Here is a 22,767-nt window from a genome sequence, read left to right on the forward strand (position 1 = left end):
AGCAGGGATGCCCTCGGTCTTTACAGTGATCTAGTGAGATGTGATGGTGATGTGACCAGGACAGGCACAGTGACAAGAACAAGAAATGGTTGGATGGGGGATATATTTTGGAGAAGTGCCAACTGGATTTGCCGACAGTGGAGGTGGCGTGTGAGAGAAAGGGAGGCATCGGGGATGACTCGGAGGGTTTTGGTGTTGCCATCAACTGAGTTTTAGATTCTTATGTGCAGTCACTCTTCTAATAATTTTTTTTTAACTAGTTGGATGTCAAAGCATGTCAACATACAACCCTTGAAGCAAACAGATGACAGCCTTTGCCACCATCGACGAGTCAGATCAGTAAACTGACTTCGGCTTCATGTATAACAAATTTTAGAAGACATCAAGTTTTTTAGAAGCAGCTTGTCATTAGGAAGAGAAATGTATAAAAAGTAGAGGTAGCAAAATATATCTATAAACATTGTATGCAGCTTCACTGTGCTCAGAATCATTATTCTTTCTAAGTTGAAGTCGTTATCAGCTATGTCAGTGAATAAAAGATTGAAAGTTAGCAGTTGGGACTCAGTTGTGAGGGGCCCACATCTTCCCTTAACTGGGCATGTCCAGTGTATTGTTTGTATACTTCTTTCTTTGGTAAAAGAATTATTATGTTTAAAAAAATATTGGGAAAGCCACATTATTTTGTTCTGAGTAAGGTGACATGAAACGCTATTTCAAAATAATCTTTAAAGGGAAAAACTCAGATTTTTATAAAACTACTGATTGGAAACGTAAGTTGTAAGTTCTTAAGGACCTGTGATGCCAGACGTTCAGAAGTTGCGCATTGCCCGTTGTGGCCGTTCACAAGCGACCTCTGTGGGGCGCCTGTCCAGGAGGGGGGCCCTGAGCTGCTGTGAGCTTATCCAGCTGCCCAGGTGTCTGCGTCTCTACACTCCTACAGAGTAACTCTTTACAGCTAAAACGTCAGTTTCTTTAGAAAAATATGACCCTAAAAGAAAGTCAACAGCAAGTGCCTGAGAGAAGTTGCTTTTCATTTAACTTTTGAGTATGTTTTATGGGAGGAAGTGTATGTGATGGTGGTATTTGGAGACTATGAGAGTCAGATTTATGGATGTGAGTGGTCTTCTGACTGAGGGAAAGGTCTTGAGCATGTGTGCCCCTTCTGTGTGCGTTTTCCTGTGACCAGCTCCAGCAGCAGGGCATCCGTTGTGAGTCATTTGAGCTCATCTCCCCAGACTGACCTGCCTGAACCCCCATCCCCCAACCCATGGACAATGGCATGTCTTAACCAGCTGGCTGATGAAAGTAATCGTGTGTTACTCTGGAGTGGAGCCCAGGATTTGAACACATGAATTCACTAACAAGCCAGGGTCAAGCCCCGATTTCCCCCCAGGCATAATCTAGACTTATCAGTGATCTGGCCACACAAAGCTGGTGGAGACAGCAGAGCCATGGGTTTTTATTGTCTCCTACTTCTTTTGATCAGATCCAGGGCTACCAAAAGCTCCCAAGCAGACCTCTGGTTTCAGGGTCGAATGTGGCTTGCGCTCACCTCACCACCTGTAGTATGGGAGCGTGGACACAGGGACAGGCACTAGAAAGAAGGGTCCCCTCCCTGTGTGATCTTAAAGGAAGGAGCAAGTAAAACAGGAAAGGGTTAAGGCTTCACTGATGCTCTGCTTCCAAAATACATTTGCAGAAAGGTTAAGCTGTCTTTGTCCGTGTTCTACTTTTGCATATTAAGTGGCAGAAATAATACAACTCTTTTCTTTGACTCTGTGGTGGTGGATTGTAGTTGTATCAGAATACGTTGTTGGTCCTTGAGTTTCGTAAATTTGTCATTGAAGGGCTAGCAGGGTTTATTACTCTCATGGTCTCATTAATGATGATGCCTAGACATAATTAGGCTCTAGCTAAGCCTGGCAGATAACATGAAAAATAATTCTGGGGAAAAGGACTGGAGATTCTGGGAAACAGAAAGAACCTAACAGAGCCCTCCCTGCCACCCCCAACCCCATGCTCAGGCAGCACAGGTGGGACAGAAGGAGCTCCTGCACCTGTGGTGGCTGCCCTGAGGGAGTGACGAAGCTGGTTGTTCAGGGATATGTCCTACTAAGGGTCTGGATTTTATCTTCATTTCATGATACCTTTTCCACAGAGATCATCTAAAACGTCATCTAGGAACCAGAAATAACAATTTTAATGAGTGGACATCGATCCGCTCCTTTTTAATTAATAGATTTTATTTTCTAGAGCCATACCTACAGAAAAATCAAGGAGAGAGTATAGCAAGTTCCCTATCCCTCCTCCTCCCATACCCAGTTTCCCCTGTTGGTAATGTCTTGCATTAGTGGGTACATTTGGTATAGTTGTTGGACCAATAGTGATACATTAGTATGAACTAAATTCACATGGTTTCCATTAGGGTTCAGTCTTTTTACTGCTTAGTGGGCTTTGACAAATGCAAAATGTTGTGTAGCCCCAATCACAAATGTCCCATAAAATAGTTTTACTGCCCTAAATATCCCATGATCCACCTGTTCACCCCTCACCCACTTCCATCCTGGACGCTTGGCAACCACTGATCTTTCTACTGTTTTTCTAGTTTTGTCAATCCATTTGTGTATAATAACGACTCAGCTGTTTCTAAGGAAGCATCATTCATTCCAACTGAGCCCCCAATAAATACTACGCATTGGGCATAAGAGCCAAGGGCCAGAACTTTAAAACCCCAGTTTTGATGAAGCTTCTGTCTAGCCCATCAAGCCTCCAGGTCGTAAATAGGAGGGAAACAGCCTCGGGAGATGGGCAGGATGAGAGGACAAAGTGGGAGAAAGTAACTGGAGAATGGAGCCTCCTGCCAGTTAGCCCCGTGTTCTCAGGTCAGCCTCACCTTCCTGCCTCTCCTCCCCAGAGTCCTGTCTGCAGGCCTTCTCCAGCTGCCCAGCAGGTTTCTCTCTTCCAAGATCAGCAAGGGCACAGTGCCATCACTCAGCTCCTCTCTCTGAAATGAGTCTCAGCACAGTTTAGACTTAAGTTTTTATTAGTAGTTATCTATAGCCCTGCTCATGAGCCTGGTGCTCATGACATAGAATAGGAAGTTTACAAAGTTTTAAGAAATAAGTGCTTGTCATCATTGTGGAAGTACTAACTGAACGAAGTCTTCTCCTTTGGAAGTGGATGACTGAAAATTGGTCACACCCTCTTGTGGAGCAGGCAGAAATCAAATCAACAGATCCCTGTTGTTACCCTAGAAGTGCCAGTGTCTGCCCTCCTGCCTTCTCCCAGCCCTAGTGATCTGGTAACAAGAGGTCTCAGGGAGGGGGGAGGGGCCCACGAGAGGCGGGAGACTTAAAGAGGTCCATTTCCTCTTCTCTGCCTGTCTGTTTTTTGTTTGTTTACCCAAGAAAAGCGCTTAAAGAAGAGCTACTTTACCAGCATAACACTGGACAGACCATTCTGAATCAAATTCCACCATAGGAATTAAACCCACAAACACCATGTGGACAGATAGGCTCTTAATTCTACTCTGCATGGGCTGGGAGAGGAAGGGTGGCCAGAGTCAGTAGGAGACTGTCCGGTGGGTGTCGCATCACGTGCTCATCCTTCGTGTCTGAAGGATTGAGGCGTTTTATTGGTAGTTCTGTGTGCGTTGTCTTCATTGAAACGTTGCAGCCAGAGGACCATAAGACTTGCTGGTGCAGGTGCAGGGCAAGATCACAATTAGCATTTCTTTTTGGCTGCCGCCAGTTTTGCTTGTCCGCGTGTCATTAACAAGGTGCCACCCTGATTACTGGCCCTCTGTGTTCCCTGCAGGACCGCACACGCCAGAGCCAAAGCCGATGCCGCCGACCAGGCCGCGCTGGCTGCCCGCCAGGAGTGCGACATTGCGAGAGCGGTGGCCAGAGAGCTGTCGCCGGACTTCTACCAACCAGGTAAGACTGGTGTGGCCCCGTCTGTGCTTCACAAATCCCAGAAATACTAGAAAGCAAGTGGGAGCAGAGTTAGAAAGAGCCAAAGTCTGAGCATTAGCACTGGAGATTCGGTTTATTCCCCAGGGTACCTCCCTACTCCCGGCAACAACCTTTGAGCTGACAGCAGTAAAGGAGATGGGAATTCAGAAGAAGTACCTTATTCTAAAAAGGCGTGTGATTATTAGTGACCCCGGCAGGTTCTGTAACAAGTACCCCCAAATCAGAGACAGTGACCGAAGAGCCAATACAAAGTGTATTTTTTATAAATATACCTGAACTACAGACAACTTTCAGGAATGTGGTGGGAGGAGGGATAGATATACCACTTAAAGACAGGTTACACTGCAGAGCTTGACTTGAAACTGTGTGTCATAATGGAAAGAGTGAAAGTGACAACCTCAGAAAATAAAAATCAGTCCTAATTACCTGCATCTGAAGTGTTATAAAATAGCAATAAGCAAATTTTGCAGCAGGTTTAAATATTGAAGTTACTTCCTAGCGGTTCCCAACTAGACCACCTCCACCCTTTTGTGTAGGATACTGGTGTTAATAAAATGGCAATAGCCATTGATATGTGTGTTTCTCCCTTGTTTTGTAAACATCTTTCTGGTGATAGATTGAGGGTTCAATAGATTTCTGGGTGAGGAGACCACAAATGTTCTAAATTTCTAAATATCGAAATTTTCATTACATTTTTGTGGTAGAGACTTTTTCCACATAGGTGTCTATTAACTCAAGCTGGATAACTAGTGCCCCATACAACATATGTGTACAAATCACATTTGGTTCTAGTGGAGGGGATTGAGCATCGCTGTGACTCAGTGAACGAGCTAAGTCAGAGTGAACAGAAGAGCCATGTGAAAGCCAGAAGGTGGGCTGTAATGAAGGACAGAGGAAAGAGAAGGAGATGGTATGGTGACTCATTTTCCTGCAAAGAATGAAGGCATAAAAGGCTAGGTTAGGAAGACTCAGTTTTCACAAGGGAGAGGGTGGGGCGAGACCTAGTCCCATTGAGTGCTGGAGTTGTCACAGAGTGAGTGACTCCTGTGAGAGTTCACGGTGGGCAGCCGGTGATAATGGTGTCTTCCTTTGCATGCATCGTTATGTTAAACCTCTGGCTGAGATGGAAATCACTTAATACATATGTGTATTTTGTCAGGAAAGGGAAACTTTCTAATTTTCACGGTGACCTCTGGTGGGAAGAAACTGTCCACTGGCGTGGCGTGAACTTCCTTCCGTGGTATCTGGGTACATTGGCGAGCGACCTATTAAGGTATGAGAGCTGGGACCCAGGGTCAGCTCTCACATACCCAGGAGGGACTGTCACATTCCTCCCTGTGGTGCTGACATTGTCAGGAGACCACACCGCTTCTCCAATCAGCACTGATGGAGCTGCTTTGAGAGCAAACAAACTTCCTATTGTTGTCTGCAGATGGTAATTTTTGCATTCTGTTGTCAGTGTGTTGGAGAATGCAGTCCCTATAGATTTCTATTGTGTTACCTAGAGGTAAATGATACTGAAGGTTATCTCAGTTTCCCAGACTAAATGGTTCTAAAAGCCTTTTATGGTGTAAAAGCATTTGAGGGGGAAAAAATATTGTGGGAAAATGTAATTCCACCCTTTCTGAGTGAAAACAGCCTCCTGGAAGTGTTGTGGGTCAGTAATGAATACATTCCGGTAACAGGAGATGACAACAGGTCTGTTTGAGACCAGAGCTTGGGGAAGTGGGGGTGCTGCATCCCCTCTGACCTCCAGCCAGCACTTCCTTCGGCCACCTCGAGAAAGTCTCTTCTGTGCCGAGTGTCATTGACCCTCTCGCCAAGCATAACTCATGCTTTCCCCTCCGTGTGACAGGGTGAGCAAATCAGACATGTCTAAAAGGGTGTTCAAGTACTTGGGCTGCTGGTTTAATTCATGTATCTCAGATACAAATGTTTTCATGGTTGGGCTTGTGTGTGTGTTGGGCGGAGTTGTTAACCCTGAGAGAAGGATGTCTGTCAGAGCTGACTTGTTAATCACTTTCATGGGAAGTTACCTACTTCAGGAGCTGGCAGTATTTTCAGGTATTAAATTTTACGTCTTCATTAAATTTTACGCTTCCAGTTCAAGGCTGTGCGATTGTGCTGTTCGGTTAAAAACTAAGGGGAAAACAATCTCACCCAGTGGTTTGGAATAAAGGGTTAAATTCTAAATGGAGAGAGCATACCAATAGATGTCAGTGACTGTAAGGGACTCCATACATACACAGAAACCTAAACTACCGTGAGTAGGAGGGACACAGCGAGTCATCCTCCAAGAATTTAGAAAAAGGTTGCCCTCTGAGAGTTTAATTTTAAAATGAGCCCAGAGATATATAAAGTGCTCATAAGTGATAGCCTGGGTTTCAGTGTTGTAAGGTCTTCTTTATCTGCTTGAGTGTATTAAAACATCTAAAGACAGAAGATCCCAAAGAGGATAGAAAAAAGGAGTCACAGAGGAACATTTTGGCAGCACCCATCCAAACCCTATCCAGAGGAGAGAGGAACCCTGGCCAAAACGTAAGATAGAGGTTGCGTTGGAAGGACATTTCTATTATGTGGAAGGATGCAGGGAACTGTCACCAACAGTGTGTGGCTCTATTGGCAAGATGACCCAACTGAGAAATTGGCCGCACCAGGCTAAGCCTCACGCCTTCGGAAATTTGACTCATCTCATGCTCCGTGCCCTGATTCCATGTTCACCAGCAACCTTCTCATTTTGGTTGAGTGTCTGGTGGAGGTCGACCACAAGGAAAGCATGCATCAGTGCAGGTCCCCTGGCCTATGTCACATTGGTTGTAAAATAATGAGTAGGCCCTCTGGTGTCCTGCATTAGTCTCATGAGCTTTGGTGGCAATGTGAGTCTTCCCCCAGGGGTCTCTCGGCCTCAAGTGCTAGTGTAATCAGGTTGCTAAGCCAGGAACCTCAAGTGCTAGTGTAATCAGGTTGCTAAGCCAGGAAAGGTAAGATGAGACGTTGGGTGGTCACTTAGGAAGGGGAAGTGTGGGTTATGGTAAAAGTATGATCAAGAGACCATATATATATATATGATTATTTGTCCCACTGTTAAATTTCCTTTTAGTCAGGATTCTTGCTTTATTTTTAAGTAATGTTAAGTAGCGTGTTACATTTTTATGTTTATTCACTGGGGGAGTGAGAGGGCATGGGTTAGAAATACTAAGAAGCAGTGCTTTGTATTGTGGCAAATGTATTACAGTGAGCCCAGTACAGATAGGTAAGGAAAGGAGGGGGTGGCCTCTTCCCACTCCTCGCCAAGGACAAGAGTAGCTAGGGAAAGGAGAGAGGTGGGTGGCGGTGAGCCTTGTTCTCAAGGACAAGAGGTAGATAGGGAAAAATAAGTAGGTGGTGATGGGGATACTTCTTCCCTTGGATGAGAGGTTGGTAGGAAAGGAAGGTGGGTACTAGAGAGAATTCTTCTCAAGGAGAAGAGGAAAAGAGAGGGAGGTAATAGGAAGGAGGGTGGTAAGGAGACTTCTCCCACCTTGTCAAGATGCTGGCATTATCAGGTTCTGGTAGAAAGCCCTGGGTTCTCACTTTGCCTCTGCTGGGTGCATGCAAGGGAGTGACAAAACTCTGCTGTGTCTTCCTTTTTGTGTAAGAACACTAACTCCATCTTCCACGTTCATGATATAATCTAATTCTCCTTACCTCCCAATACCATCACAATACCATGGGTTACAGCATCAAGCTATGAATTTGGGGAGCACACATTCAATCCATAGTAGTATGTATTTGCACAGACACAGTAAATGTATTATTTTAAACAAAAACTGAAGTCTTTGGCATAGGTTAGTATGGGCCTAAGTCCCTATTTCTGTTATGAATTAGAAGTCTTTAGAGAGGAGGGATTTAAGATAGTGGCAGAGTAGGTGGATGTTTACATGCACCTCCTCCCAGGACCAAACTGGAATTACAGCTAAATATATAGGGCAAGCAACCTAAATAACCAACTGAAGAAAAGTCTTAAAACCAGGGATTTACAGAAGAAGCCACATTGAGACTGGTAGAAAGTGTGCAGACATGAAAAGAACTGGCCCTGCTCACCCGTGCAGCAGCTGCAGTTCTGGTCTATCTCAGCTGCAAAGGTTCCCCTCAGAAGCATGAGGTCTCAACCTCAAGCTGGCTTCCCCAGCCCAGAGCACTAGAGCCACAAACAGGTGCCCCCATAACATCTGGCTGTGAAGATCAGCCTGGATTCTGTTCACCCAGGAGAGACGGTATCTGCTAGAGATACAGGTGCCCCCATAACATCTGGCTGTGAAGATCAGCCTGGATTCTGTTCACCCAGGAGAGATGGTAGTCTGCTAGAGACAGGTGCCCTCCTAAAGGGCCAACACACACAATTTCATTTGTAGCCACTCCCCTTGATCTCCAGCAGAGCAAGGGCAGAGCAGACTAGAGTTGTGTGAGGAGTGATGGGGTTTGTGGCTCTGGGGAGAGCTGAAGGGACAGCTGCCAGGATCCCTGTACTGAGTTACTCTTACACTGCAGACGTCATCTTTCTTGGGTAGAGATACCCCTCCATATGGCATCAGCCTGGGGGAAAGCAATACCCCCACCCTCTGGACTCCCTGTTTTCCCACCTGATAGAGCTTGAGAGCTTGTACCATGCTGAGGAGTCACCTGCCTAGGCCAGGGTATAGAGGTTCAGACAGACTCAGAGGGTGTCAGTGACTTAGTTGTGTGACTCTAGCGTGAACCTAACTGGCACCTGCCCCTTACTGGAGATCTGCTAGCCCCACTCTCTGGGTGCCTGGCAGCACCACCCTGCTGATGTCTAAGCAGAATCTGAAACAGACTGAGTTGTGTGGCTCTGGGAAAAGGCTACTTCCTCCACCTTTCCTTTAGCCTGACCAGCACCTCCTCCTCACAGGGGAGACACGAGCCTCATCCTCCCAACTTTCCTACTCTGCTGAGATCTGGAACACACTGAGTTATGTGACTCTAGGACAGGGGCCATTTTTCTCTCAGAGGCCCAACCAGTCTGTTTAGGTTTGATAAACTCTGGTGGCCTCACCCTGACCACTCCCTGAGACCCTGTCCTACCATAGAAGTGAGTGGGTGGCAGCTAATCTTGGTACACCTGAGACCTCAGACCCAGCATTGGCACCGAGTTGGAACCTGCATCAATCTGGTGAACACCACTTTCCCCTACCTGGTGACTCCCTGAGAACCTACCTCATGTAACTCAAGTACCACCAGAGGCTCTTTCAGTGACTGAGCCTACCTGGCAGGGAGAGGCAGATCTTGGGGTGCCTTGAAACTTTTGCTGACCTGCCCCTGACCAGATGTTGGTAAAGCCACTCTTTACTGTCCTACACACACCCAGGCCCAGCAGAGGCAGCTACAAACTGTGGGTCTTTGTATCTCCAAGCAGGTTGTGCAGGGCCCATCACAGGCAGCACCTGACATTGGCCTGCCCAGAGTCGCTCCCAAGAGCCCCAGAACCAAAACACTCAGTGGCCAGCTTCCCAAGCAGCATATACAAAGGGGTATCCAGGCAAGCACAGGACCCAGCTGAGGCAAATTCTGCTGTGTGGTCAGCACCAATACAGCAGCTCATATACTATGGTTGGAGTCAGTCCTCACAGTCAGTCAGCCTGACGGTCAACTCCATGCACCAGTGGGCCAATAGCAATCAAGGCTCAATTATAACAGGAGGGCCCACATAACTCACACAAGAGACATTCCTGGAGCACCTGGCTCAGGTAACCAAGGAGACTGTGCCACTGGGTCCCATAGGACAGCTTCTACATAAGGCCACCTGACCAAGACTGGGAGTCACAACAGATCTACCTGATACATAGAAACAAACACAAAGAAGCAATAAAAATGGGGAGACAAAGAAACATGCCCCAAATTAAAGAACAGGAGAAACCTCTAGAAAAAAAGCTAAATGAAATGGAGGCAAGCAATTGATCAGAAATAATTTTATAAAATGGTTCTAGGGATGCTTAAGGAACTTAGTGAGAACTACAGAGGTGTGAAAAAGGACACAGAAACTATAAAAAGAAGAACCAGTCAGAAATGAAGAATACAGTATCTGAAATGAATACACTAGTAGGAATAAACAGGGTGAATAAAGCATAGGATTAAATCAGCAATTTCAAAGACAAGGCAGTAGAAAACATTGAATTAGAGCAGCAAAAAGAAAAAGAATTTTTTAAAAATGAAGATACTTTAAGGTACATTTGGGACATGACATGTAACAACATGCACATTATGAGGGTACCAGAAGGAGAGAGAGCACAAGGAATTGAGAACCTATTTGAAGAAATGATGACTGAAAACTCGCTTAATCTGGTGAAGGAAAAAGACACATAAGTCCAGAAGGACCGAAAATCCCAAACAAGATGGACCCAAAGAGGCCTACACAAAGACACATCAGTATTAAAAAGGCAAAGTTTAAAGATAAAGAGAGACTCTTAAAAGACTGTCGTCTGATTTCTCAACAAACATTTTAGGTCAAAAAGAATTGGCATGAAATATTCAAAGTGATGAAAAGAACTTACAACCAAGACTGCTTTAACCAGCAAGGCTATCATTTAAAATTGAAAGAGAAAAGAGAAACAAAGAGATTCCTAGACAAGAAAAAGCTATAGGAGTTTATCACCAAACCAGTAATACAAGAAGTAGAAGAAAAAAAAAAATAGGAACATAAGTATGTATTTCTTGCTATTTTATTCTTTTAACTATCAATAATCACTTTAAATGTGACTGGCTTAAATACTCTCAAAAGAGTATATAATGTCAACAAGAGACCCACCTAAGAACAAAATTTACACATAGACTAAAAGTAAAGGGATGGAAGAAGATATTTCACGCAAATGGAAATTTTAAAAGAAGGTAGATAACAATACTTATAGCGATAAAAATGGACTTTAAAACAAGGCTATAGTATGAGACAAAGAATTTTACTATATAATGATAAAGGGAGTAATCCAACAGGAGAATATAACCTTGTAAATATTTATGAACCCAACATAGGAGCGCCTAAATATATAAAGTAAATTTTGGACATAAAAGGAGAGATTAACGGTAATACAGTCATAGGGGATTTTTTCACACCCATTGACATTAATGGATAGGTCTTTCAGACAGCAAATCAACAAGGAAATGGCAGCCTTAAATCAGTGGTTCCCAACCCCCGGACCGGTACCGGTCCATGGACCATTTGGTACCGGTCGCAGAGAAAGAATAAATAACTTATATTATTTCCGTTTTATTTATATTTAAGTCTGAACTATGTTTTATTTTTAAAAAATGACCAAATTCCCTCTGTTACATCCGTCTCGGTCACGTGATACATTTATCCGTCCCACCCTAAAGGCTGGTCCATGAAAATATTTTCTGACATTAAACCAGTCCGTGGCCCAAAAAAGGTTGGGGACCACTGCCTTAAAGGACATACTAGATCAGCTGGATTTAACTGATATCTTCAAAGCATTTCACCCCAAAGCAGCAGAAGATGCATTCTTTTCAAGTGCACATGGAACATTCTCTGGGAAGACCACATGTTAGGACACAAAACAAGTCTCAATAAATGTAATATTGAAATCATATCAAGTATCTTCTCTGACCCAATAATTATACAGTCTATAATCTTCCAACATCAGGGTGATTAATTCAATTCTTTCACAAACCGGCACCAAATTCTTGGCAAAATAGCACCAGTCTGTGGGCCAGCAGTTGAAAAACACTGATTTATAGATTCAGTGCAATTCCTATCAAGATACCAATGGTGTACTTCATGGAACTAGAACAAATATTCCAAAAACTTATATGGAATCACAAAAGACTCCAAATAGCATCAGCAATCTTGAGAAACAAGAACGAAGTTGGAAGAATCACACTACTTGGTATCAAACTATGCTACAAAATCATGGTAATCAAAATAGCATTGTACTGGCATAAAAGCAGACATATATAGAGAGAGATCAATGGAACAGAATAGAGAGCCCAGAAATAAACCCACATTTTTATGGTCAATTAATATTTGATAAAGGAGGCAAAAACATACAAGGGGGTAAAGATAATCTGTTCAATAAATGATGTTGGGAAATTGGACAGATAACATACAAAAGAAAATGAAGCTAGACCACCTTCTTACACCATACACAAGAAGAAACTCAAAAACTCAAAATGAATTAAAGACTTAAATGTTAGACTTGAAACCATAAAAATCCTAGAAGAAAACATAGGCAGTAAAATCTAAGACATTTCTCATAGCAATATTTTTTTCTGATTTATCTGAAAAACAAAAGATAAACATGGGACTACATCAAAAGATAAACATGGGACTACATCAAATGAAAAAGTTTTGCACAGTAGAGGAAACCATCAACAAAATGAAATGACAACCTCCTGAATGGGAAAACATATTTGCCAATGATACATCCAAGAAGGAGTTAATATCCAAAATTTATAAAGAACTTACAAAGTTCAACACCAAAAAAATCCTATTAAAAAATGGACAAAGGATCTAAATAGACATATCTCCAAAGAGGACATACAGATGGCCAAAAAGTATATGAAAGGATGCTCAACATCACTAACCATCAGAGAAATGCAAATTGAAACCACACTGAGCTATCACCTCACACCTATCAGTATAGCTGTTATCAATAAACCAATAAACAAGTGTTGGCGAAGAGAAAAGGGAACCGTCATGCTCTGTTGGTGGGAATGCAGATTGGTGCAGCCACTGCGCAAAGAAGCATGGAGTTCCCCCCCCCCCCCAAAATTAAAAATGGAACTGCCTTATGACCCACGGGTTCCACTTCTGGGAATATATTCAAAGAAACTGAAACAATTCAACAAAATATAGGCACCCCTATGTTCACTGCAGCATTGTTTACAGTAGCCAACGTTTGGAAGCAGACCAAGTGTCCATCAGTAGATGAGTGGATAAAAACGGTGTGGTGAATTTACACAGTAGAATACTACTTGGCTATAAAAAAAGAAGAAAAAGAAATCTTACCTTTTGCAACAGCATGGATGGACCTGGAGAGTATTATGCTAAATGAAATAAGCCAGTCAGAGATAGACAATACCATATGATTTAATTTATATGTGGAATCTAATGAACTATATAAACTAACACACAAAATAGAAACAGACTGGTAGATGGAGAGAACAGACTGACAGCTGTCAGAAGGGAGAGGAATTAGGGGGTTGGGTGAAAAATTTGAAGGGATTAAGCAAAAAAAAAAAAAAAGAACCCCTCATAAACACAAACAACAGTACAGTAATTACCAGAGGGAAAGGGGGTAGGGGGAGGTAGAAGAGGTTAAAGGGTGATAAGTGGTGACAGAAGGGGACTTGGAGGGTGAACACACAATACAATATACAGATGTGTTATAGAACTGTCCACCTGAACCCTATATAATTTTATTAACGAATGTCACCCCAATAAATAAATTTTAAAAAGTCTTTGGAGATAAAGCACATTTTATTACATAATTTTCTATGCCTGTCATTTATGTGTAATTTTTATGGTTAAGACAAGGGAAGTATTCTGGAATAGATGCCTTCTCAACTCACTTGCCAAAATCCAAACCAATTTTTTCATATAAAATGGGAACTGGAATCATTTTTCATTTGATATGTAATGAATAATTTATGATTTTGCTGGTTATTCTTACCACTTATTCATGCAGTTTCGCAGCTGTGCATTGGGTGCCAGCCATGTGCATGGGAGAGGGGTGCACGTCTTGCAGACAGGACTGCTCTGGCTGTGTTCAGACATTGCAGTATTGTTGGAGACGGGATGCAAGTCCTGCCAGAAGGAGGTTTTCTTTCCATGTTGCACGTAAAAGTGATTCTTCCGCCAGCAATCTCATCTTTTTAGGACACTTCAGTGGGGTTCTGATTTACTGAAAGGAGTTTCCATAGGAGACACCCTAATTTCTATTTCATGACTTCAGATGTTGCTACAGAGCTTTTGCTGTCAGCACTGCCTTGTAGACATTTATTTCTGGGAAATCTTAGTGCAGCTTCTGCCCGTGGCCAGCCCACCGAGGCTCACCTGTGAGAGGCGTTGGGTGTCCTGCTGTTACCATCTGCCATAGCTGTTCTGAGCCTTCCTGCCTCCTGTACAAGTAACCTTTCAGTGTTGGTGGATGACACTTGCTGCATGTTCTTGTCTCATATTGTGTGGCATGTCAGTGAGCACGTGACCTATAGATACATTCCACTAGGAATCCTCGGGGGATAAACCCCTTAAGATTCATAGATACTGTCTGTAAAAGCAGATGCAGCTGCCTTATGCAATGACGCTTGCCATTGCCATTCTTCTCCTCTCTGGCAACGCTCTGGCTGGTCTTTCTCATGAACTGCTGTATTTCATCAGTTTCATGCTGCTGGCCTGGTGATGCTGACACACATTCCTACATCAAACAAGTAGCAGGTATGTATGCCATCCAAGAAAACAGTCCAGGAACAACTTCTGTCCTTTGCCTTAGGTTAAATGTCTTGTTTCAAAAGCATTTAATCTTATTCTGAAAATTTTAACTGTATATTCTCAAGTCAGCTTCCCAGGCCCCATATGAGGCTGGAGTTAGGGCCACTGCTAGTCTCCATAGGTTTGTTGTGTTTTTTTTGCATGCTTTCAAATGTCTGTAACGGTATGTTAGATTCTCCTGGAACATCTGTTAAACCTCAAGACTTCTCAACTTCACTTCATCCTCGTTAAATCAGAGTCCCTGGGAATCATACCCCAGGTGCCTCTGATAGGAGCGCCACTATAGAATCACTACTGTGGAGTACATTGATTTCCTTTATCCAGCTATTTTTTAAGGCATAATAAAGCTAGGCTTTTTTTTTAATCTGATAGTCAGTACTAGAGTATACTTCCAACCTGCTAGTAGATTCTTTGAGCTCAACAGATTTTGAGCTTTATCAGAAGCCCTGTAGATAAATCTGAATGCATATGTCCAAAAACTGCATCTTAGGACAGGGGCAGAAGTCATCACATAAGAAATGCCTTTTCTAATACATTTAGGACAGGAAAACTGTCCAAAGAAGCAACACATCAGATTTCTAAGAGAGTGATTAAACTGGTACTTGAGAGTTAATAAACCTAATGAATGCATTCAATAGAGTCCAAAATATAACTTCATAAATCCATTCATATAGATTCCTCCCTGGGCCGGATTATTTCCAGTGTGGCCTGTTCATGAGACTATAAGTTAAGAAGTACAGAGAGTTCGGTTTACAAAGCATGCTTGAAAATGTGCTTTGTGTTCAAGGATGCCCTGTGCTCTTTTTCCAGGTGACTAGAGCATACTCCTTTTAAGTGCTGGCTTTAAAAAAAAATAAGCAAATTTTTTTTGTACCCACAATTACTGAAGTACTGAAGTCCCTGCCCCCAAATAATCAGTCTCTTGTAGCATCAGTCTCCTCCTTGCTGTCAGCTGTCACTTTGCCTGCAGCTGCTTTGACAGAGGTGTGGTTCTGTGAGAACAAGTCTGCAGTAGGACGAGGAGGGCCTCTTCGTGGAAGACCAGTGTAGGTGACCAGAACGGGTTCTCGGGGACAGAGTTGCCTGCAGCTGGATTGGGTGCCATGTCCTGTCTCAGCACCAAGAACAATTTGCAAAAGACACCCCATTTTGAGTAACCGCAGGTTCTCCTTTTCCCTCACTCACATGAGAGGCCTTTTTCGGTGCCAACAATTCATACTGCCACTGTGAGTGGGGGATGAAAAAGAAAATCGCCAGCTTTTAAAAAGAAGGTGCTTATACCGCATATAGAAAGGGAATCTCCATTGTCCATGTGCCATCGTAACCTGTTTGGGAAACTTGAACCCTCAGGGGTGGTCTGTTTTCTGGAGGATGGAAAGTGGTATAATGCTATTATGTTTTTAGCCCTGAGTACAACCTTTAGTAATTGTGGGTCCTTAGAATCCTCACTTGTGGGCTTAAGAGGGGACATTATTCTTTGCATTCTATTTTATCTTAAGGACATGCAGGAGCCCTGTGACATTCAGTTTTTCAGCTGCTAGAGCTGTTTCCACATCGGTCAAGTCAGGATAACACCTCCCTCTTAAGATTTTGGTGAGGCTTAGTATTTGGGAAAATACCTTGTATAATAAATAGCATCTTATAACAATATATTATTACCCATACCACCACAGGAAGAGCAATTCAGAGTACAAGTGGGCATTATGTTTGTTTAACAAGTGAGGATAATTATTTTTTGGGACCTTGGGGATGGGAGGCCAGAAGAAAAGTGACCAGTAGGAAGCTGTGGAGTTGACAAGAGCTGGTTTATTGTTGTAAGCAAGTTGTGGAGCGGTTTCTCCCTTGTAAACAGGAGAGATGACATTGTCAGCTCTTGGCCGTGTACAGAGCAGAGGGCCAACTGCACTGTGTGACCTAGACCTCACGCTGTGACATGAAAAGGGGCTGATGGATGGAGTGGTGGCCAGAGGATGTACCTGATCTGGTTCTAGGGGAGGAGTTGAGAGGTGAAGCCCCTGGCAGGAAGGTACCACCTTGGAGCACTGGCCCACTGCCACCCTTACGCTCTCACAACTGGTACCATCTTGCACAGCACTATTTCTTTACCCCTCACTCTCCCCCAAGATCACCCATATAAAATAACAATGCACCAGAATCCTTTTTTAAAAAGGCTTCCCACTGATAAAAATAACATGGGATTGTTATAAACAGTCCTGAAGCATTTAGAAAAAGAAAACAATCCCGAGACCTGAGAGCCAAAGACAATGGCCCCATCTTGACTGTACGGCCTGCAGTGCAGACCCATGCTGGGAAGGACTCCATGCAAGTTACTCTGTAAAGCTACCTAACCACAGACGTGGCTCCTAACGAGGAACTTGAAATGATCCTTTGAAGGAGGATTATTAATAATATGTTATATCCGTGGGTTCGCTTCATCTCGTGTTGATCATTTATTAAATATTAAACACACGAGTCATTTTCATTGGTAGGAGTGTCTGATTTGTGTTTGAGTTGTACCACCTAATTTGAATATGCAGATAATCAGTGTAGTCAACAGGTTCTATCAACACGGATGCTGCCTTGGTGTTCTGTAAGCGGGCATGAACAGTACAGTTCCTAGGGAAGTCAGAACGGTTTCACATCCACAGCCATCAAAATAGTATAAATACTATCTATATTAACATAAAAACAGTTTTTCATCAGTAAAAGATTTTTCCTCCTGGGGTATGAAATGTGCTTGTGTTTAGTCAAAGCCTCGTAGATATATTTAAAAGAAAAAGAAAGGCTAACTTACTGTGTATTTTTGCTAAGTCCTCATTTAACATGGTTGAGAGGTTCTGTGACTTTAAGTAAAACTAAATATAACAAAACCAATCTTACCACAAGCTAATCTATATAAGCAAGAGTTAAGCTTCTGTGGCATCTCATTAATGTTACCAAGAAATTACATTGAACTAACCGACGTCATTCAAGGACTTGCTTTCTGCATATCATGAGGAACAAGTCTTTATGCCTTATTTTTATTTTATCACATTCCTTTCTCTTGTCACTTTTCCCCTCCCCAGGCCCAGATTATATCAAACAGAGATTTCAGGAAGGTGTAGATGCAAAAGAAAACCCAGAAGAAAAAGTACCAGAAAAACCGCCGACACCAAAGGAATCTCCTCATTTTTATCGCAAAGGCACGACACCCCCAGGCTCACCTGAGGCAAGCCCCAAACAAAGGCACTCTCCCCCACCTTCCCCACAGCCCACAAGAAAGCCGAACCCCAGTTCAGGGGCCAGACTCAACCGAGACAAAAGGAGTATGGCTGATGAGCAGGTGACAGCTACTGTCAACAAGCCCTTGATGTCAAAAGCCCCTTCGAAGGAAATGGGAGCCATGGTGCCCCAGTCTAAGTACTCTGGCCGCCACTATGTCCCCAACCCCAGTAACGGGGAACTTCATTCTCAGTACCACGGCTACTATGTGAAACTGAACGCCCCCAAGCACCCTCCGGAAGACATGCAGGAACATGAAGGATCCGGCCACTCTTCCTCAGCGCAGGGGCACAAGCTGTCACCCAACAAATGGAGTTCCTCTAAATCGGTGACAAAACCAGTTGCCAAAGAAAGCAAAGCTGAGCCAAAAGCTAAGAGGTCTGAACTTGCTATACCAAAGAATCCAGGAAGCAACGATTCATGCCCTTCAGAAAAAGAAGCCAATTCAGTAAGTTGTCTAAGACGTGTTTTCTCCTCCTTTCCCCACTCTGGTTCTTTTTAGGTAGCAGCATGGGGTGACTTGCACCTCGATGACCACTAGGCTCGCAAAAGTCCTGATGCACACAGGGCTGTTTAGAGTAGATCTGAGCACGTTTGTAGCTGCAGACAGGAAGGAGCTCTCCGGACAGAAATTCCTCTGGGTGCACTCAGCCAGCCTGCCACCCACCTTAGACATCATGCAGGTAGGTTAAAACATGTCCAGCCCATATGGCATCAGATTTTAGCAAGCTTTCTCAGCACTTCCTCTGGCTAACTTAGTGCAGACTGTTATAACCCAAATACCATAGATTGGGGAGGTTGAAACAACACATTCATCTCTCACCCTTCTGGAAACTGGGGAGTCCTGGGTCAAGGCACCAGGAGATTTGAGGGTTGGTAGGAACCCACTTCCTGGTTCATAGACCATAAGCCATCTCCTCACTGTGTCCTCACACAGCTGAGAGAGAAAGAGAAAGCTCTCTGCCTCTTCTTTTTTAGACAGAACAGGAATTGAGAGATGGGAAGCCTCAACTTGTAGTTGTGTCACTTCACTTGTTTATTGATTGCTTCTCATACATGCCTTGACTGGGTTGGTGGGGGTGTTCAAGCTGAGCCAGTAACTCCTTGCTCAAGCCAGTGACCTTTGGGCTCAAGTCAGTGACCTTGGGGTCATGCTGATGATCCTGGGGTCAAGGTGACGACCCCACACTCAAGCTGACAAGCCTGTGCTCAAGCCAGATGAGCCCTCACTTAAATCTGCAACCTTGGGGTTTCAGCCTGGGACCTCAGCATCCCAGGTTGACACTATCCACTGCACCACCACCAGTCAGGTTCTGCCTCTTCTTTGTAAGGACACTAACCTATCGTGAGGGCTCTACCCTCATAGCCTAATTGCCTCCCAAAGACCCCATATGCAATTTGCAATACCAGCGCATTGGAGATTAGGGTTTCGACATAGGAATTCTGGAGGGACACAAACTTGTCATTCATAACAATAGCTAACTCTGATGGCTACAATGGAATCGGGCCACTCGCTGAGCTCTGGCTAAGTTCTTAGCCTCGCTTTGACTCCCCAAAACAGTACCTTTAGACAAAAGAACATCTTTTCTCACTACTGTGAAGTATTCTCATAAATATTTAGTTTGGATTTTGCTTAATTAAATCCAGCCTTTGCAGCTAGAACATTTTCTTCCCCATCTGAGAACTGAAAATCTTTCAGCTGTTTAAGAAAATTGTCTTAGTCTTCTAACCCCTCAGAGCTTTAGTGCTGCTAAAATTTCAGATTTCTGGTAGATGCTGGTTTATTATCAGTCTTGACCATTTAAGGTTTTTGTCACTCAACCAGAAAGCTTTCAGTTATTGATAAATCTATCCTCACTCAAATGCGACTTGTTAATGATATATGAAATTTGCATTTTATCAAATTCTGTAGAATTTATAAAATATGAAGCTGAGTAAATTTTGGTAAACAGTTGACCAACCTGGTCATATACCTTTGGAAGAGGTGTTGCATGTTTATCTAAGCGTAAGGAGGAAGCCACAGCCAACCTAATATTTACTAGTAATTTCAAAGACATATCTGCATAAAGGTATAGGTTAATATTTTAGCCAACAAGGATATAATCATCAGTTTCTTTTGCCTGTTTAATTTACTCACAGGGTTAAACAATTGAAATTCATCTTTTTAATTAACTTCTGTTTGAAATTTCTTAAGTTTGTTGATTTTGCTAATATCTATAAACTCTGGTTCCCTTTTTTTCAAATGCTCATCTTTGTAATTATTTAAATTCATATTAATCACATTAACTGAATTAACTTTCTGAGAGTCAGCCCCCATGGGGATAGATGGTTTTCAAAACAGAATAACTCTGAGACTCTGAATATTCAGAAAGCATTCATTTTTTTGTCAGTTTTAACACTAATATTTCAGTATCCTGTTATTACACCCATAAGATAGGATATTATCGCCTTTGACGTTGTTAAATGAATTAATTCACTTCTCATTTGTCTTTCAGCATTTTTATCCACAGAGTAATAAAGCCTCACAGCTATGTTAGAATTTGTGTGCCTAATTTATAGGGGGAGAATTCAAACAAGACAAGGCTCTATAATTTATAGCATTGGATTCCCAGTAATGGGGTTTAGTTGACTTCCAGACCTGCCCAATGAGAGGCATTTGCCCGAGTGTCTTACAGTTAACCTTCTTTTCCATATAATAATCAAAAGCTGCCTTTCCCATCCTAGTAACTGTTTTCTTCACAGAGAGTTAGGATGTAACAGAATTACCCTCGAGTCAGTGAACAACCTTTAAAACCAAGAAGTACTACATACAGTTTTGAGATCAGAAGACACTGTATAACTGAGAGGTTTAAAAACAACAACTTAAGAATTCATGGAAACATCTACACTAAAGCAAACATTTGAGGGAAAACCAAACTGAATCAGCTAAGGTTCGTGGTAGATGTGCAACAAATTCAGCTTGAGTCAGAATCGCCATTTGTAGGTTGGCTCGCCAAACTGAATCTAGCATCTCAACCAGCTTATTGAGACAGTATAGGTTAGTGGCTGAGGTGAACTGTGGCACCAGACATCCTAGCTTCAAATCCCAGCTATGTCGCTTACCTGTTGTGTGACCTGGGGCACGTTTCCTAACTGCTCTGGGGCTTTCTTTATTCATTCTCTGTCAGAACTGTGAAGATTAAACGAGTTAATACTTACATAGTTCTTAGCATGGTACATAGCACTTGGCAAGTGCTCAAAAACCATTGGCTACTAATAAGTTTGCTTCAACACTGTATTAGTTGAAATATAAATAGTTGATTAATTCAGTATGTCCTCACTTAACATCATCAGTACACAGATAGGTTCTTGGAAACTGTGACTTTAAGGGAAATGACATATAATAAAAATAATTCACCACAGGCTAATTGATATAAAGAGAAAAGTTGCTGTGGCACATTTCTGATCACCAATCTTCTATTAAACACCGAAATACATGTGAGCTATACACGTATTTTAGAATGATGAATAAAAACTGGTACTATAATTCTTTTACAAACTGCTTATTCCAGTTCAGGGTTGTGGGTGGCTAAGCCTGTCCCAGCAGTTCAGGGCACAAGGGGGGACTCACACTGGACAGAATGTCCTTCCGTTGTAGGACCACTCACACCCACACCCAGGTAGGGACAGTGGGACACGCCAGTGAAGCTCATGTGCCCGTGCTTGGCGTGTAAGAGAAAACCCATGCAGACAAGGGCAGAACAGAAAACCTTCACATAGACAGTGGCCCTGGCCAGGAATTGATTTTTTCTTCTTTCAGTCTTGCAACAAAACTATGTTGAACAAAATGACCTTATTCAAGACCCTGATGTATTCCAGTAGACTCTGACCTATCCTCAGGATCACCCTGGCTGCTGATCTCCTAGATATCTAGAAAATCTGAACACAGGCTGACACTCAAAGCAAATTACTTGAATATAAGAGGCCAGAGGTAGAAGGGAAGCCAGGGCAGGGGTTACTCTACAACCCCCTGAAAGAAATCTATGACTCCTGTGGGCAGCGGCTGCCTGTAGACTCATGATAGGACAATTTTTGGAGAATTTCGCACCCTGGTGACTTGGGTAGGAACCAGACGAGGCATCTTTAGAGCCTTATCAAATAGACTGGTGAGGGGTTTTCTGATTAAGAACAGTGACCCCCTTCTGAAAACTGCCTGCATTTTTTCCCTAGCCTTTACTCTGATCAACTTCCAAGTTTATTTTGAGATTTTCCTGTGATTTCTTTTGAATTGTTGTGAAATCTAAAGCATTCCTGTCAGATTGTGTTTGAACCACACATATACACACACAATAAAAAGTCCACATAATTAAATTTTGCATTTAATACTAAAGTAAGCTTGTTCTTTCATGTTTTCAGAGAACTTTTCCATTTAGCATAAATAAATTATACTAATCTTAGCAGAAAAGCCCTCACCATTTTAAAGGAGTGGATAGTCTCTTAAAGGGGGAAAAAAAAAAGGATTCTTTGAGTTAGAACAAACCTTCCATATTTTGACTTCCTGCATATTACTTTCTAACGGCCTGAATTTTTCTTGCAATCGAGACTTGCACTTTGCCCTGCACCAGCTTCCTTCATGACACCTGTCCCTGTCAGTCTTGAAAAGCAAGACTGATTTTTTTTTCCATTTTGCTATTTTAAGCTACAGCTGGCCACCAGTCATATTTATGAAACGTCACCTTACAGCAGCCACCCTGTACCCTGCGAGGCATCTGAAGAACACAGAGGTCACATCTTGATAGCTGCCTCTTAAACACGGTGTCCCGGAATTTACTTTTCACCTGGTTGCTGCTTGAACCTTTTAATGCCAGTTTGCCCTCCTCTTTACTGAGTCATCTTTAAAGATAGCTTTATAAATTAGGCTAGATGGGTCTGTGTATGAGGATATATACAAGATAAACATGTGTTCAGTAGGAAAATTTCCTCCTTCCATATCACTGAATTGGGAATCGGGAGTTAAATCCACTGACCCAAGAGAGTTAAAACGATCCCAAA

At 42.8% G+C, this 22,767-nt stretch overlaps 1 protein-coding gene across 3 annotated transcripts in view; it reads left to right on the forward strand.

Moving 5' to 3' along the window:
* Positions 1-22,767, forward strand: part of JPH1 (junctophilin 1) — an 86,782-nt gene that overhangs the window by 59,463 nt on the left and 4,552 nt on the right. For all 3 annotated transcript variants that reach the window (XM_066378864.1, XM_066378863.1, XM_066378865.1), the window contains exons 3-4: positions 3,817-3,935; positions 17,541-18,184. In XM_066378864.1, coding sequence (XP_066234961.1) covers positions 3,817-3,935; positions 17,541-18,184 — 763 coding nt within the window. The remainder of the gene's footprint in view (positions 1-3,816; positions 3,936-17,540; positions 18,185-22,767) is intronic.

This window comes from Saccopteryx leptura, chromosome 3 (genome assembly GCF_036850995.1).
Source record: "Saccopteryx leptura isolate mSacLep1 chromosome 3, mSacLep1_pri_phased_curated, whole genome shotgun sequence".
Lineage (NCBI taxonomy): Eukaryota > Metazoa > Chordata > Mammalia > Chiroptera > Emballonuridae > Saccopteryx > Saccopteryx leptura.